We start from the raw sequence: 15700 nt of genomic DNA on the forward strand, positions 1-15700 counted from the left end.
TATATTACTCATCTTTCGCAGTGAATAAGTTCAGTGTCCATCTGTATCACTTCCATAGGAGCAAACTGCCCACAGTTCCCCAGCATGCAGTTCACCATCTTCTAAACAGTGTCCTTCACTAGAAAAATAAATGAGTAAAAGGTCTTGGTCATAGCTTGTAATTCTGGTGATATTCAAAGAGTATGTTCTTTTATTTGTCCTAGGAACTTGTCATGATAATTCCCAAATGACACTGATGGAGAATATTTCAGAGGTTACAGAATTTATTCTTGTGGGGTTAACAGATGCCCCAGAACTGCAGATCCCATTGTCTATTGTCTTCACTCTCATTTATTTGATCACATTGATTGGGAATCTTGGGATGATAATGCTGATTCTGTTGGACTCCAGACTCCACACGCCCATGTACTTTTTCCTCAGTAACCTCTCCCTGGTGGACTGTGTTTATGCATCAGCAGTCACTCCAAAGGTAATGGTTGGCTTTCTTACAGGAAACAAGATTATATCCTACAATGCATGTGCTGCCCAGATGTTCTTCTTTGTAGCCTTTATAGCTATTGAAAGTTTGATTCTGGCCTCAATGGCTTATGACCGTCATGCAGCAGTGTGTAAACCCCTGCATTACACTACCACTATGACAAGTACCACCTGCATCCTAATTGTCACCTGCTGCTACATGTGTGGAATCTTGCAATCCTCTATTCATGTAGGCCTTGCATTTCATCTTTCTTTCTGTCTTTCTAACATGATTAATCACTTTTTCTGTGACATTCCTCCACTGCTGAACATTTCTTGTTCTGACACCTACACAAATGAGATTACACTCCTTATCTTAGCCACACTGGATGTTGTTTTCACTCTCTTGGTTATCCTGAACACTTACCTGCTTATTTTCATCGCTATTCTGAGGATGCGTTCTGCTGATGCACGGAAGAAGGCCTTCTCCACATGTGCATCCCACTTTATCACTGTAGCCATCTTCTTTGGGTCACTCATCTTCATGTATTTACAGCCCAGCTCTAGTCATTCCATGGAGACAGACAAAATTGCATCTGTGTTCTACACCATGGTCATCCCCATGCTGAACCCAGTGGTCTACAGCCTGAGAAACAAAGAGGTAAAAAATGCATTCATGAAAGTTGTTGGAAAACTTAAGTCTTCAGTGAACTTAGTCAATTGATTCCAAAGTATTGTTTGAACATGTGAAAGTTTGGACCTTTACCCTTGAGGAATAATTTATTTTTAATTATTTCTTGTCTATGGTTTCTTTGAACAGGTATTTTACAAAGAAAATGTCTGTCCTCATTTATTGGTTGTATGACTAAATTATAGGGAATTTGGAGTGCATCTTGCAAGAAATGAGATGACAATTTAATATTTAAATCAATATTATTATGCCAGAGAATTCATATGCAATACTACTTCATAAATTGTTATAAGGTATTTTTAGGTCAACTTTATGTGTGCACTAAAACAGTTATATTTTCAAATGTTTTATATTATCATTATTAATTACTATTTTTTTAGTGTATGATTATATAATTTCCCCTTCTCAGTCTTCCCTCCATCATACTATATACTTCTGCTTTCTCTCTTTATAATTAATGTCCTTGCTTTTCATTAAATGTTAAAATTAAAAGTAACTCCATGATATTTAACTCTGACATAAATTAATTGTTCTCATGTATTTGTGCTATAAATAATTATCATGAGATTTTTGTCCTGCTGAATTCCAAGATCTCACCCCAATTAACTTAATTTCACATGGTTTTTGGTGGTACAGATATCTTGAAACTTGAGGTTAAAATAATTTCAGTAATGGAGTTTTCATAATTAGGGCAAATATATTATCTAAATCTAACTAATCCTGAATTCTAGAGGCCAAATACAGACTTCAGTCAACAAAAATTAATTTGTAGGTTAATTAGTGTACTTCATAACTCATATAGTCCTAATTTGCAGCATAAAAGCCCTCTCAACATTTAAGTAGTATTTTTCTTAAAGAAAGTATTTATAAAATGATGATAAAATATTGAGTGAACTAAAATATCTCTTCATTTCCTGTATTCTAGATAATATTTAACCGCATCAAATACCCCTGTTGCACAGCAAAGTTTTCCATCACTGTGTTTCTGTAGATTTTTTTTTTTTGTAAATATGCTACTGAATCTAAACAACTAAAAGTTTATAACTTGATTACACATGGGAATGGAAGCCATCAGAAGGGTAAAAATGGCAATGAGTTCTTCCCTTCACTACTAAATAATACTTTGAGTTAAATGACAAAATCAAACTCAAGAGCAATAGCTATGAGTTCTTTCTGGTGGGATGCAGAGGGAATATCTGATAAGAGATCTCAGTACCAGAGTTAGTATGGAACTACAGTAATTATGAACACTGTGCTTTCCTGACACTAACTGCTTTCTATCAGTCCTCTTGTCATCTACTAAGCTTGCTGTGTATCATACTTATTAAATGAATAATCAACAAATAATTAAAATTAAGTAATAAATCAATTAATTATTTAATTGTGAGTGACTATAAAAGGGAGTAAATGAGTGGGTGAGTGAGAGGAAACATAACTGAGACCGAATGAATGAATGAATGAATGAACACAAAATGGTATTCCTTGTTAATAATCACAAGTTTCTGGGGCTTATTATTATATGTACTTCAGGAAGGGACAACTCTGAGCTTAGTGGACAATAATCTGTCTTCTCTTACACTACTAAACTAAGTTTCCATTAAATATACCATAGGACTTGTCTCTCAACATACCCTTTAACTTAAACCCTGAAACTATTTCCATACTTAGGAAAATTAGGAAAAATGATGAGCTTGAGTCAAACCAACAATGACAGTAAGTATCAAGATGCTTGCTGCTCATGTGGGAATCTCTACTGGTGAAAATGTAGAGGAATACAGCCCATCCTTCAACCTCCCCCTTCTGCTAGACAGAATGTAACAGAGGTGATGTGAACTGGCATCTATCTAGGGGATTCAGGTACTGTGCTACATATTGACAAAGAGAATTTTTATTTTTCAAAGATACCTCACATGTGAGGTTGTCAGTCTTGGCAAACCAAATTATAAGTATCCAATAACTTATCTGAGGAATTCACAGTAGTAACACAAATATCAAGAAAAAATCAATGGCTGCCTTGTAACCAGAACATAACTATGACTCCCCAGTATGAAATCTCTTCCAACTATATTAATACAATCAAGAACAGAAAGAGAGAACAAGGAATAACAGACCATGATAAATGAAGACCACAAGAGAACAAGAAGCAGCAAAGTGCTAGAGAGGTCCCCAGAAATCCACAATGATACATATACTGTAGACTACTGGCAATGGTCGAGAGAAAGCCTGATCTGACCTAGTCTGGTGATCAGATGGCCAAACACCCTAACTGTTGTGATGGAACTCCAATAACTGATGGAAGTGGATGCAGAGATCCTCGGCCAGGCCCCAGGTGGAGCTCCAGGAGTCGAATTGTCAAGAAAGAGGAAGGACTGTAAGAATGTGAATTGTTGAGACCAAGATTGGAAAAGCACAGGTACAAATAGCCAAACTAATGGAAGCACATGAATTATGAACCAAAAGCTGTGGAGGCCCCAACTGGAGCAGGCCCTCCGGATAAGTGAGACAATTGAATAGCTTGAACTGTTTGGGAGGCACCCAGGCAGTGGGACCCGGACCTATCCTTAGTGCATGAGCTGGCTGTTTGGAATCAGGGGCTTATGTGGGGACATTTTGCTCAGCCTGGAAGGAGGGGACTGGAACTGCCTGTACTGAATCCACCAGATTGAGCTGAATCCCCAGGGGAGTCTTGGCCCTGGAGGAGATGGGAATGGAGGGGAGGAAATGGGGGGAAGGTGGGGGTGGGGGCGGGAGGGGGGGGGGACAGGGGAACCCATGGCTGATGTGTAAAATTAAAACACAAATATAATAAATAAAAAAGGAGAAAAAAAGAAAGTGAAAGGCAAAAATAAGTAGGACTAGCTATATTCATATCAGTAAAAGTGGACTCCAAGTCAAAATTAATCAAAAGGAAGGTCATTGCATATGAATACAGAGAACATCCATTTAAGACATAAAGACTGTAGATGTGAAGTGCCACCAAAATTATGGCTCACCAAATTTTACAAAATAGCACTATGGTACCCAAAGGGACATATTAATATATTCAGGACTATTTCTATATCCTATTCTCATCAATAGGTCATATAGATAAAAAATATCTATAATCTTAAATTTCACCATATGTAGCCTTAAAAGACATCTTCTTAATATTTTATGCAACAGCTAAAGAATATGCATTCCTCCTAGCATCTCATAAAATTTTGTCCAGAATAGATCACATTCTGATCCTTAAAGTATTGACAAATAAAAAAAGAGAGAGCAATAGAAGTATTTAATTTGTTGAGTTGGCCTGACATTTAATAGGACAATATGTTTGAGTCAATAAAGACAATGCTTGCTCTACTACATGGAAATAAAATATAAAACTATTGTTTTACCTTTAGTGAATAAACAGAGAATTGGCACATGGCTTATCTTTGCCTGTCAACTGCAAGACGACCACAGCATTTTTTTTCCTGCATCTTCATGTTGCTGAGCTTTTCAACAGGGCTTTGCAGATAGGTCCATGCCTATCTACCTAAGGATATCACTCTTTGTTTCAAGGATATTTCTTGGTCTAGTAGTTAACCAAAACATTAACATGTGTTTGACATTGAGACCTTATGTACAGACTCATCTCATTTTTGTCTACTTGAGATATTCAAATTGTATGAAGATGAAGGCTTGTTCTTCTCATTAGTAGTAAATATAAGCACAAGTTGTTTAGAAATTTCTTCTTATACAAGTATCAACATACAAGATCGAATGTCTTAAATTTTTATTGTATTTTTAAATTTATAATTTAATTTAATTTTACATATCAGCCAAGTATTCACATGTCCTCCCTCCTCCCACTGCCCCCTCTCCATAGCCCACCTCCCATTCCCATCTCCTCCAGAGCAAGGTCTCCCCTGGGGATTCAGCTCAACCTGGTATAATCAGTACAGGCAGGTCCAGTCCCCTCCTTCCAGGCTGAGAAAAGTGTCCCTGCAGAGGCCTGAGGTTCCAAACAGCCACCTTATGCACTAAGGGCAGGTCCCGGTCCCACTGCCTGGGTACCTCCCAAACAGTTCAAGCTAATCAACTGTCTCAGTGATCCAGAGGGCCTAATTCAGTTGGGGGCTCCTCAGCTATTGGTTCATAGTTCATGTGTTTCCACTAGTTTGGCTATTTGTCCCTGTGCATTTTCTAATCATGGTCTCAACAATTCACACCCTTACAGTCCCTCCTCTTTCTTGCCAATTGGACTCCTGGAGCTCCACCTGGGGCCTGGCCATGGATCTCTGCATCCGCTTCCATCAGTCATTGGATGAGAGTTCTAGCATGACTGTTAGGGTGTTTGGTCATCGGGATCACCAGAGTAGGTCAGTTGGGGCTTTCTCTCAACCATTGCCAGTAGTCTATTGTGGAGTTATCTTTGTGGATTTCTGGGGACCTCTCTAGCACTTTGCTTCTTCCTATTCCTGTGGTGTCTTCATTTATCATATCTCTTTTTCCTTCTTCTTCCTCTCTGTTCTTGATTCAGCTGGTATCTTCTGCTCCCCAAAGCTCTCTTTCCCTCCATACTTGCCCTTCATTACCCACTCATGTCCAGTTTGCTCATGTAGATCTCATCCATTTCTCTGTCATTAGGGGATCCCTGTGTCTTTCTTAGGGTCCTGTTTTCTAGGTAGTCTCCCTGGAATTGTGAGTAGCAGTCTAGTCATCCTTTGTTTTACATCTAGTATCCTCCTATGAGTGAGTACATACCATGTTTGTCTTTCTGAGTCTGGGTTACCTCACTCAGGATGATTTTTTTCTAGATCCATCCATTTGCCTGCAAATCTCATGATGTCATTGTTTTTCTCTGCTGAGTAGTACTCCATTGCATATATGTACCACATTTTATTTATCCATTCTTCAGTTGAAGGGCATCTACGTTGTTTCAAGTTTTTGGCTGTTACAAACAATGCTGCTATGAACACAGCTGAGCATGTGCCCTTGTGGTATGATGGATTTCAACAGGTAGAAGGCTGCAAATAGATCCATACCTGTCATCGTGCACAAAACTTCAGTCCAAGTGGATCAAAGACCTCAACATAAATCCGGTTACTCTGAACCTGATAGAAGAGAAAGTAGGAAGTACTCTTGAATGCATTGGCACTGGAGATCACTTCCTAAATATAACACCAGTAGCACAGACACTGAGAGAAACAATCAATCAATGGGACCTGTTGAAACTGAGAAGCTTTTGTAGAGCAAAGGACATGGTCAACAAGACAAAGCAACAGCCTACAGAATGAGAAAACGTCTTCACCAACCCCACATCTGTCAGAGGGCTGATATCCAGAATAGATAAAGAACTCAAGAAATTAGACCTTAAAATGTCCGACAGTCCAATTAAGAAATGGGCTACAGAACTAAACAGAGAATTCTCAACAGAGGAAGCTCAAATGGCTGAAAGACATTTAAGGAATTGCTCAACGTCCCTAATCATCAGGGAAATGCAAATCTGAATGTGTCTCAGCTATACACTAATTTTTGTCTTTAAAAAAAGATGCTATTCTCTGAACTGAGTTCCAGGAAAGGTGCAAAGCTACACAGCGAAACCCTGTCTTGAAAAACCAAAAAAAAAAAAAAAAAAGACAACTTCATACTCTAACCAAACACTCATAGGCAAGTGTCATTTGAGGCATCATGGAACAAGCAAACACATTAGGAAATACAGCTTGGCTGAGGGCACAGAGTCAAGAGGTTGAAGAAAATTAGCTCTTCATGCTTCCTCTATTCTCCTCCCAAAACAAGTAAAGCAGATTTGTGTCATGGTAAAAGACAGAAAATACCAGCCTACATAAAAAATTCAAGACATGGAAGGAAACCAAAGAGTTTGGGTTTTGAAATACTCTCTTTAAGTTTTGACATGCTTAAATATATCCAAATATCTTTACATATAGGCCTCATACATCAAGTAGGTACCAAATGCCCCAAATTTTTAACTGAAGCATTCATTTAAAGACTTGTTAGATGAAGAAGAATGGGTATATATTCCTAGAGCAGTGCCCTCTGTTTAACTTGGTACAGCTATCTGAGACAGAAAATGCATTTTAGGATTCTTTTCACCATGATATTGAAAGCATACACTTTTCTTACTTTGGAATAAAATTTTGATGCATACTTATGGAATCAAAGTGTGCCTTAAGTGTGCTTGCAGGACATTACAAAATGTAAATAAAATAAGATAATGAGGTAAATTTCTGCAATAAATAATATCATATACCAGATCATTGAAAATGATCCCTAAATATGAAGATCCAATGTTCATTTATACTACTTTCACATTAGTGCTCTCATATAACCTGCCCTAATAAGAATTTTATATAAGTTTTTTCACAAAAGAAATTATGCTATATCATGACCTTGATCATGCTTCAAATGTGATTATATCATCACATCTTAGGAGCAAGTCATGATCATTCTTAATTGAGTTTGCTGGAGAATATTTCAGTGGAGAATGAATTTATTCATGTGAGGTTAAGAAATACCCCAGAACTATAAGACTCATCATTTATAATATTTCTCTGTTTATTTGATCATTCTAATTAGGAATATTGGGATGGTTGTGCTGGTTCTATTAAACTCCTGACCCCACAGTGTCGTCTACTTTTTTTTCTCAGTAATCTCTTGCTGGTGAACTGTGTTTATGCTTCAGCTGTCACTCTCAAGGCATGTAGGGTTTCTCAGGGAAGAAATGATCTTATCCTACAATGTGTGTGCTTCTCAGATGCTCTTCTTTACAAAGTTTGAAACTATTTGAAGTTGCATTTTAGCCTCAATGGCCTAAAACAATCATGCAGCAATATGTAGGCAAATCTTTATAGTACTCCATCAACATGACAAGTACCATATGTGTCCTGCTTGTTGATGATTCCTATATCAGTGGACTCTTGCAATATTCCATTCATGTTGTCATCACTTTCCTTTTTTTATGCCATTCCAATGTTGTTAACTGCTTTCTCTGTGACATTATATCATTACTGACTCTTTATTGATCATGCAAATGAGATGGGTAATGTTCATGTTGGCAGCAATAAATGTGCTTCCCCTATATTGGTCATCTGAGGGCTGGAAGACTTTTTGCACCTATACATCCCGCCTCATCACTGTTTCAGTTTTCTATAGAACAATATGTTCATGTACTTACAACCCAACTGTAGTTACTTTGTGGGCATTCACAAAATGGTAACCATATTTTCCACCACGATCAGGCTCATGTTGAACCCTCTGGCCTACAGTGTGAAGAACAAAGAGACCAAGAGTGTATCTAAGAAGGCTGGTGGAATGCAGTCTTCAAAAATCTTTAGCAAATTAATTGTAAATCATAAGCCAAAAGAAATTTCTATAAGCATTCTATCATCTAAGAAAATTTTATTATAATTTTAATACTACAATTTCTCTGAATATAAGTTTTGTTTCATCGTTCTCTTTCTTGTATGTCCCCTTATCTTACATTTAAAACTTATTTTTATTATTAAATTATTTCTTTTATTTTGCTATTAAAATTATACATTTCCACTTCAAATACTTTCATATAACCTTCCATTTTTTCTTTCAAATTAACAGCAATTTATATTACTTCTTATTTTGTACATATATGTACATGTTTATACTTAACACATTTCTGAATACAATCTGCTCAGTCTGTATAATAATACTTGTATATATGTTTTCAGGTTTGCCCATATGGTTTCCTTTTTTGATAATGCTCAAGTAAAGTTAATATTTCTTTTACCAGAAATAAAATGTTACTTCAAATATAATAGTTGTATTCATTTATTGTTATGTGTGTGTGTGTGTGTGTGTGTGTGCCTTCATGAGTATATGAGCAGTGATCTTGTAACAGTGCTTTTCCCAAGTTTCATGGTATATGTAATCTTTATGCAGTAAAAAAGGCTTCAATGAGCTTTGAAGAACTTTGAGGAGCTTGGAAATTAAGTTAGTAAAGTACCAAAATAATACAATAGGATTTGAAAAAAAATGATGCCAAAAGTGTCTTTCCTGGTCAATGAATTTGACAAGATTGTTGTCCACTGAGATTATCTAGGTGAAAAGTTTTATGGGAAAACCAATATTGGGCTAGTGAACTTCAGGTAAGCTGGTAGACATGATGAGCCTATATCCTGGGAGCTTCATATGCCCTGGGATAGATCTAAATGTGGCCATACAAAATAATATTCTGACTAAAAAAATGATATAAAATCGTTTTGTGTTTTTGTCTTTTTAAACTCAATTTATGTAGTTCTTGACATTGAACTATGGTATCTAGAAACATAGTCTCACAATGTCAAAAAGTTGGATATGCCTGAAAATATTAGCAACAATTCAAAACAGTCATGAATGAAAAATAGAGTTCAGACTAGGAGATGGGAATGGAGGGGAGGGGATGGGGGAAAGGTGGGGGCAGGGGCAGGAGGGGGGAGGACAGGGGAACCCATGGCTGATGTGTAAGATTAAAACCCAAATATAACAAGAAAAAAAAGAAAAATAGAGTTAAAGTGAAAAAAATTATATTTGTCCTATGGGGTTGACAGCTATTCCCCAGAAATGAGTTGAGTATCCTGAAATAAGTATAACAGGGATTGAGATTGATCTTCTGATATTTGGTGACATCAATAACATGGAGAGGCCTGTGAGAAGGCAAGAACCACAGTTCTGTCAGGGAGCCTATCAGGACCTTCCCACCAGCTCCAGCAGCAGGTAAAACAGGCTAGAGTCCTTAAACCTGACATGCCTACCTTTGCTACAATCCATTTTGTATAACAAGTTTATAATCCTATTAATTTTGAGGTTTTTAGAATAATATGCAGTTAGTATAATATTCAGATGCCCTGCTTACATCCATTGGTGGTATCAGTTTCATGGACAAATAAATAGTAACACTTAAATTTGTTGAATTCTTGACATGTTCCTCATGCTATCCTCAGCTCTGAGCATGTGTCTGCTCACTTTATCATTATGATTCACCAAAGAATAAAACATATCACTATTATTTTTGCATGTTTTTCTGAAATTTTTAGATATAAGGTCATACTAGCAAAGGTGGCAACTTAGGATTCAAACTTAGGCCACTGGATCATACAAATCAAGAGTCTTACTCTAATTAACTTTTGTATGGATTTGAATGAGAAAATTATCCCAGAGGCTCATGTATTTGAACACCTGGTACCCAGGTGGTAATGACATTTGGGATAGTTATAGAACCTATAGGAGGTGCAGGGCTGCTGGAGGACTGGGGATAGGTTTTGAAAGTTTACATCCTCACTTTTCATCCAGTTCTCTTTTTCTTATTCCTGTAAGGGGAAGAACTGTGATCATCCAGCTTCCTGATCCTACCACCATGTTTTCCACACCATCATGGACTCTAACTGGAACCATAAATGTAAGCAAACTCTTTTATGTGTCAGTTGGTTTTGGTCATGTTCTTTTATCACAGAAACAGAAAAATAACTAATACAACTCAATTAATAAAAGATAGTACTCAGGGAGGCCAGAAAGACAGGGAATTCCAATAATGGCAAAAAATGTTTGAATGAAGTAGGAGGCTCTGCTCCTATGATCTAATCTTATTTTACTGCTGACAGAAGGCAGGGAACTTTATATGCCACTGATAAGGACCAATGGCTCTCAGATACAGAATGTGTTTTTCAAAGGCATCTTGTCAGAGGAAGAGTAAGTTGTGCTCACTTAGATCTAAATGATCCATTCAGAGAGACAGTTCAATGAAGGATGTCAAAGACAGTAACTATACTGTGATTACCTAGATTTAATATAATGTGTAATCCAATGTCCCTAGAACCCCACTTTTCTGAATAATACTGCTGATATGTCCACCTTGCAACTTTGTTTACTGGGACAGAATTCTTTAACATTTGCCCTTGTAGCAAATCATATTTTATGGTAATATTGGAAAAAAGAGTATGTGTATGTTAGATTAAAGTAACCTTTAGAGATAAATCTTGGAAGAACTAACACATATACACGTAAAAATATACTTTAATGTGACTCTTCTTTAAGAAACCCTCACTGGTCTTGTCAGGATTCTTAATCCAGGGTCTTTAGAGCACCTTCCATTCTGCTTTTAAAAGCTCTAACTGGACATCACATTTTCTCTCCTTCAAACATATTTCTCCATTCAAGACACAAATACAGTTTATCTTGGGTACATATCTTTGGAAAAGAACTATTCAGGCAGATTCCAGGGTGTTAAGGAGCTATGCCCTAAGGCTAGTGAAAGTTCCACCATAGGACTTGAGATTAGAAAAACAATAAATTTTTAATCTCTTAATTTTTCAAAAAAGTGACTATTTCCTGCAGTTTAGTTATAAGGTGTCTTTTTCTCTGTTTTTTAATTTATTATATTTGTGTTTTAATTTTACACATCAGCCATGGGTTGCCTTGTCCTCCCCCATCTTGCCTCTGTCCCAGCTTCCCCCCAGTCCCTCCTTTCCATTACCATCACCTCCAGGGCCAAGACTCCCCTGGGGATTCAATTAAACTTGGTGGATTCAGTACAGGCAGGTCCAGTCCCCTCCTTCCAGGCTGAGCAAAGTGTCCCTGTGAAAGCCTGATCTGACCTAGTCTGGTGATCAGATGGCCAAACACGCTAATGGTAATACTAGAACTCTCATCCAATAACTGATGGAAGTGGATGCAGAGAACCTCAGTCAGGCCCCAGGTGGAGCTCCAGGAGTCCAATTGTCGAGAAAGAGGAGGGACTTAAGAGTGTGAATTGATTTGCATTTCCTGGATAATTAGGGATGTTGAGCAATTCCTTAAATGTCTTTCAGCCATTTTAACTTCCTCTGTTGAGAATTCTCTGTATAGTTCTATAGCCCATTTCTTAATTGGACTGTCAGGCATTTTAATGTCTAATTTCTTGAGTTCTTTATCTATTCTGGATATCAGCCCTCTGTCATATGTGGGGTTGGTGAAGATCTTTTCCCATTCTGTAGGCTGTTGCTTTGTCTTGTTGACCATGTCCTTTGCTCTACAAAAGCTTCTCAGTTTCAACAGATCCCATTGATTGATTGTTTCTCTCAGTGTCTGTGCTACTGGTGTTATATTTAGAAAGTGATCTCCAGTGCCAATGCATTCAAGAGTACTTCCTACTTTCTCTTCTATCAGGTTCAGAGTAACTGGATTTATCTTGAGGTCTTTGATCCACTTGGACTTAAGTTTTGTGGACAGTGACAGATATGGATCTATTTGCAGCCTTCTACACATTGACATCCAGTTATGCCAGCACCATTTGTTGAAGATGCTTTCTTTTTTCCATTGTACATTTTTGGTTTCTTTGTCAAAAATTATATGTTCATGGGTGTGCAGGTTAATGTCAGGGTCTTCAATTCAATTCCATTGGTCCACATGTTGGTCAAAACGACTCTGAGATACCACCTTATACCTGTCAGCATGGCTAAGATCAAAAACACATAAGACAGCTCATACTGGAGAGGATGTGGAGCAAGGGAAACTCTCCTCCACTGCTGGTAGGAATGCAAGCTTGTACAGCCACTTTGGAAATCAATATGGTGATTCCTTAGAAAATTGGGAATCCATCTCCCCCAAGACCCAACTGTAGCACTCTTGGGCATATACCCAAGGAATGATCAATCATACCTCAAGGGCATTTGTTCAGCTATGTTCATATCAGCATTGTTTGTAATAGCCAGAACCTGGAAACAACCTAGATGCCCTTCAACTGAAGAATGGATAAAGAAAATATGGTACATATACACAATGGAGTACTACTCAGCAGATAAAAACAATGGCGTCATGAGGTTTGCAGGCAAATGGATGGATCTAGAAAAAATCATCCTGAGTGAGGTAACCCAGACTCAGAAGGACAAACATGGTATACTACTACTACTCATAGTAGGCTACTAGATATAAAACAAAGATGACTAGACTGCTACACAACTCCAGGTAGGCTACCTAGAAAACAGGACCCTAGGAAAGACACAGGGATCACCCAATGACAGAGAAATGGATGAGATCTACATGAACTACCTGGATGGCAGTGGGAGTAACAAAGGGCAAGATTTGAGGAAAAGAAAGTTTAGGGGAGCAGGAGATCCCAGTTATATCAAGAACAGAAAGGGAGAACAAGGAATAACAGACCATGATAAATGAAGACCACATGAGAACAGGAAGAGGCAGAGTGCTGGAGAGTTCCCCAGAAATCCACAATGATACATCCTCTGTAGACTGCTAGCAATGGTCAAGAGAAAGCCTGATCTGACCTAGTCTGGTTATCAGATGACCAAACACCCTAATGGTCATGCTGTAACTCTCATCCAATAACTGATGGAAGTGGAATCAGAGATTCTCAGCCAGGCCCCAGGTGGAGCTCCAGGAGTCCAATTGTTGAGAAAGAGGAGGGACTGTAAGAGCATGAATTGTTGAGACCAAGATAGGAAAAGCGCAGGGACAAATAGCCAAACAAATGGAAATACATGAATGATGAACCAAAGGCTGTGGAGCCCCCAGCTGGATCAGGCCCTCTGGACAAGTGAGACAATTGAATAGCTTGAACTGTTTGGGAGGCACGCAGGCAGTGGGACCTGGACTTGTTCTTAGTGCATGAGCTGGCTGTTTGGAACCTTGGCTTATAATGTATCTTATTTTATTATTTAAATAAATTGAATGGAATTTAATGTAGGAAGAACATTAAAGTTCTGAAAACTGAAAAAAATAATGATGTACAAGAAGAGGACTATGAAAATTAGACCTACAGAATAATCATTTCATCTTATATATCTATATTTTGTCATTGTATTTTATAATGCACTTATATTCATTATGTATTGCTATTTTAGAAAGAGGAGGGTCTGCAAAGGTGTGAATTGTTGAATCCAAGATTGCAAAAAGCACAGGGACAAATAGCCAAATGAATGGAAGCACATGAATTATGAAACAAAGGCTATGGAGCCCCCAGCTGGATCAGGCCCTCTGGATAATTAAGACAATTGAATAGCTTGATCTGCTTGGGAGGCACCCAGTCTGTGGGACTAGGATCTGCCCTTAGTGCATGAGCTGGCTGTTTGAAACCTTGGACTTACACAGGGACACTTTATTCAGTCTGGAAGGAGGTGACAGGACCTGCCTATACTGAATCCACCAGGTTTAAATGAATCCCCAGGGGTGCCTTGATCCAGGTTTGATTTTATTAATAAGTACCTTTAAGATTCATGCTACCGGTCAGATAATCTGATTCCATTAGAAAAGGCTAAGATGCTAGCTACCCTTAAAGGAAGATGAGGCAGCAGCCCCTCCTGCTTTGAATAAGGATGCTTGGTGCAGAAAAATAAGTAAGTCTAACATTCCATATCCAAAACTGTCTTCAGGTTACAAAGGCTCTTTCCTACTATAATTATAGTAGTACAGCCACTTGTTACCTTCTCCACCATGGAGGGAAATATAGCAAGATGCATTATGAAATAGGGCTTGTTTGTGAGAGTAAGAATATAGGGAAGACTAAAAGAAATTCTTCCATTTTATTGTTTTCATTCTTTAAATACAAATGAAGTCAATAAATTAATGATGTTGGGAAAGGAAATGTTCTGTAGGAAAAAGAAAAATTACATGAAAAGAGAGCAACAAACTTTGCTTCTGTCTTTTTGAAAATTCCTTCTTTACTTATTGTTTTTAATTTGTGTCTGGGGATTGAATCCAGGGTATTGTGCAAGCTTGCAAGCTCTCTACCACTGATCCTTAACCCTTAGTTCCTTTTTGTTTGTTTTTCTTTTTAATATATTTATTACCATATGTATTTGTGGTGCACAAACATGCCATAATATGCACTGGAAGTCAGTTCTTTCCTTTCACAACGTAGCACCAATTCCATATACTCATTATGTTATCCCACTGACCTATACCTTTACTTTGATGTGTTTGAATATATCAGTACTTAAGTAAGAATGTATTCCATAGAATATACAGTTTCCTAAAGGTGCCAATATTTAAAGGAAATTATCCAACAAAGGTCCTCATTAATTGGGTAGAAATTAATTAGATCCAAATGTCCCTAGAGGATTGTCACAGATCATTGGATATATTTAAAGTAGTGAAGGATATATTGGAGAATGGAAATACATTTTCAAATTTGTTGTATAATAACAAATTTTGATGACCTGCTCTTCACAGTGTTTTCTGCTGGGTAACTTTTCAATGTTTATCTTAAACAAGAATGTTTGTAGCTATTAGAAATGGTTATAATTAATATTATGCAGTTTAGTTTAGAACAAACTATACAGTTGTAAATCCAGTCAAATGAAATTGAGCCCCACACTTATGATATGGATCACCCATGACAGCCATTGCCTACAAAGAAGTTTGAATTACCATTTGTATTATTTCCACATGAACAAACTTTACCTGCTTCTACCCCATTTCAGTATGTCATTGTGCATGTAGCTTCTGCTCTGGATAGAAAGACAAAATATAGGCACAAAAACTTTTTTTTTTATTTGACAGTGATTATCAGCTAACATAAATTTTATTTTTTATCTCCTCTTAGGCATATCACATAGCAATTCCCAA

General features: G+C 37.5%; 1 protein-coding gene and 1 pseudogene across 1 annotated transcript; both read left to right on the top strand.

Annotated features, from left to right (window-relative positions):
• Positions 1-226: 226 nt before the first annotated feature.
• LOC118591342 (olfactory receptor 5B12-like) lies at positions 227-1180 on the top strand. The gene has a single exon (XM_036199559.1). The coding sequence runs from the start codon at positions 227-229 to the stop codon at positions 1178-1180; it is 954 nt and encodes a 317-aa protein (XP_036055452.1).
• A 1674-nt stretch (positions 1181-2854) lies between these two features.
• On the top strand, positions 2855-8539 carry LOC118577825 (annotated as a pseudogene).
• The last annotated feature ends 7161 nt before the right edge of the window (positions 8540-15700 follow it).

Source organism: Onychomys torridus, chromosome 1 (assembly GCF_903995425.1).
Source record: "Onychomys torridus chromosome 1, mOncTor1.1, whole genome shotgun sequence".
Lineage (NCBI taxonomy): Eukaryota > Metazoa > Chordata > Mammalia > Rodentia > Cricetidae > Onychomys > Onychomys torridus.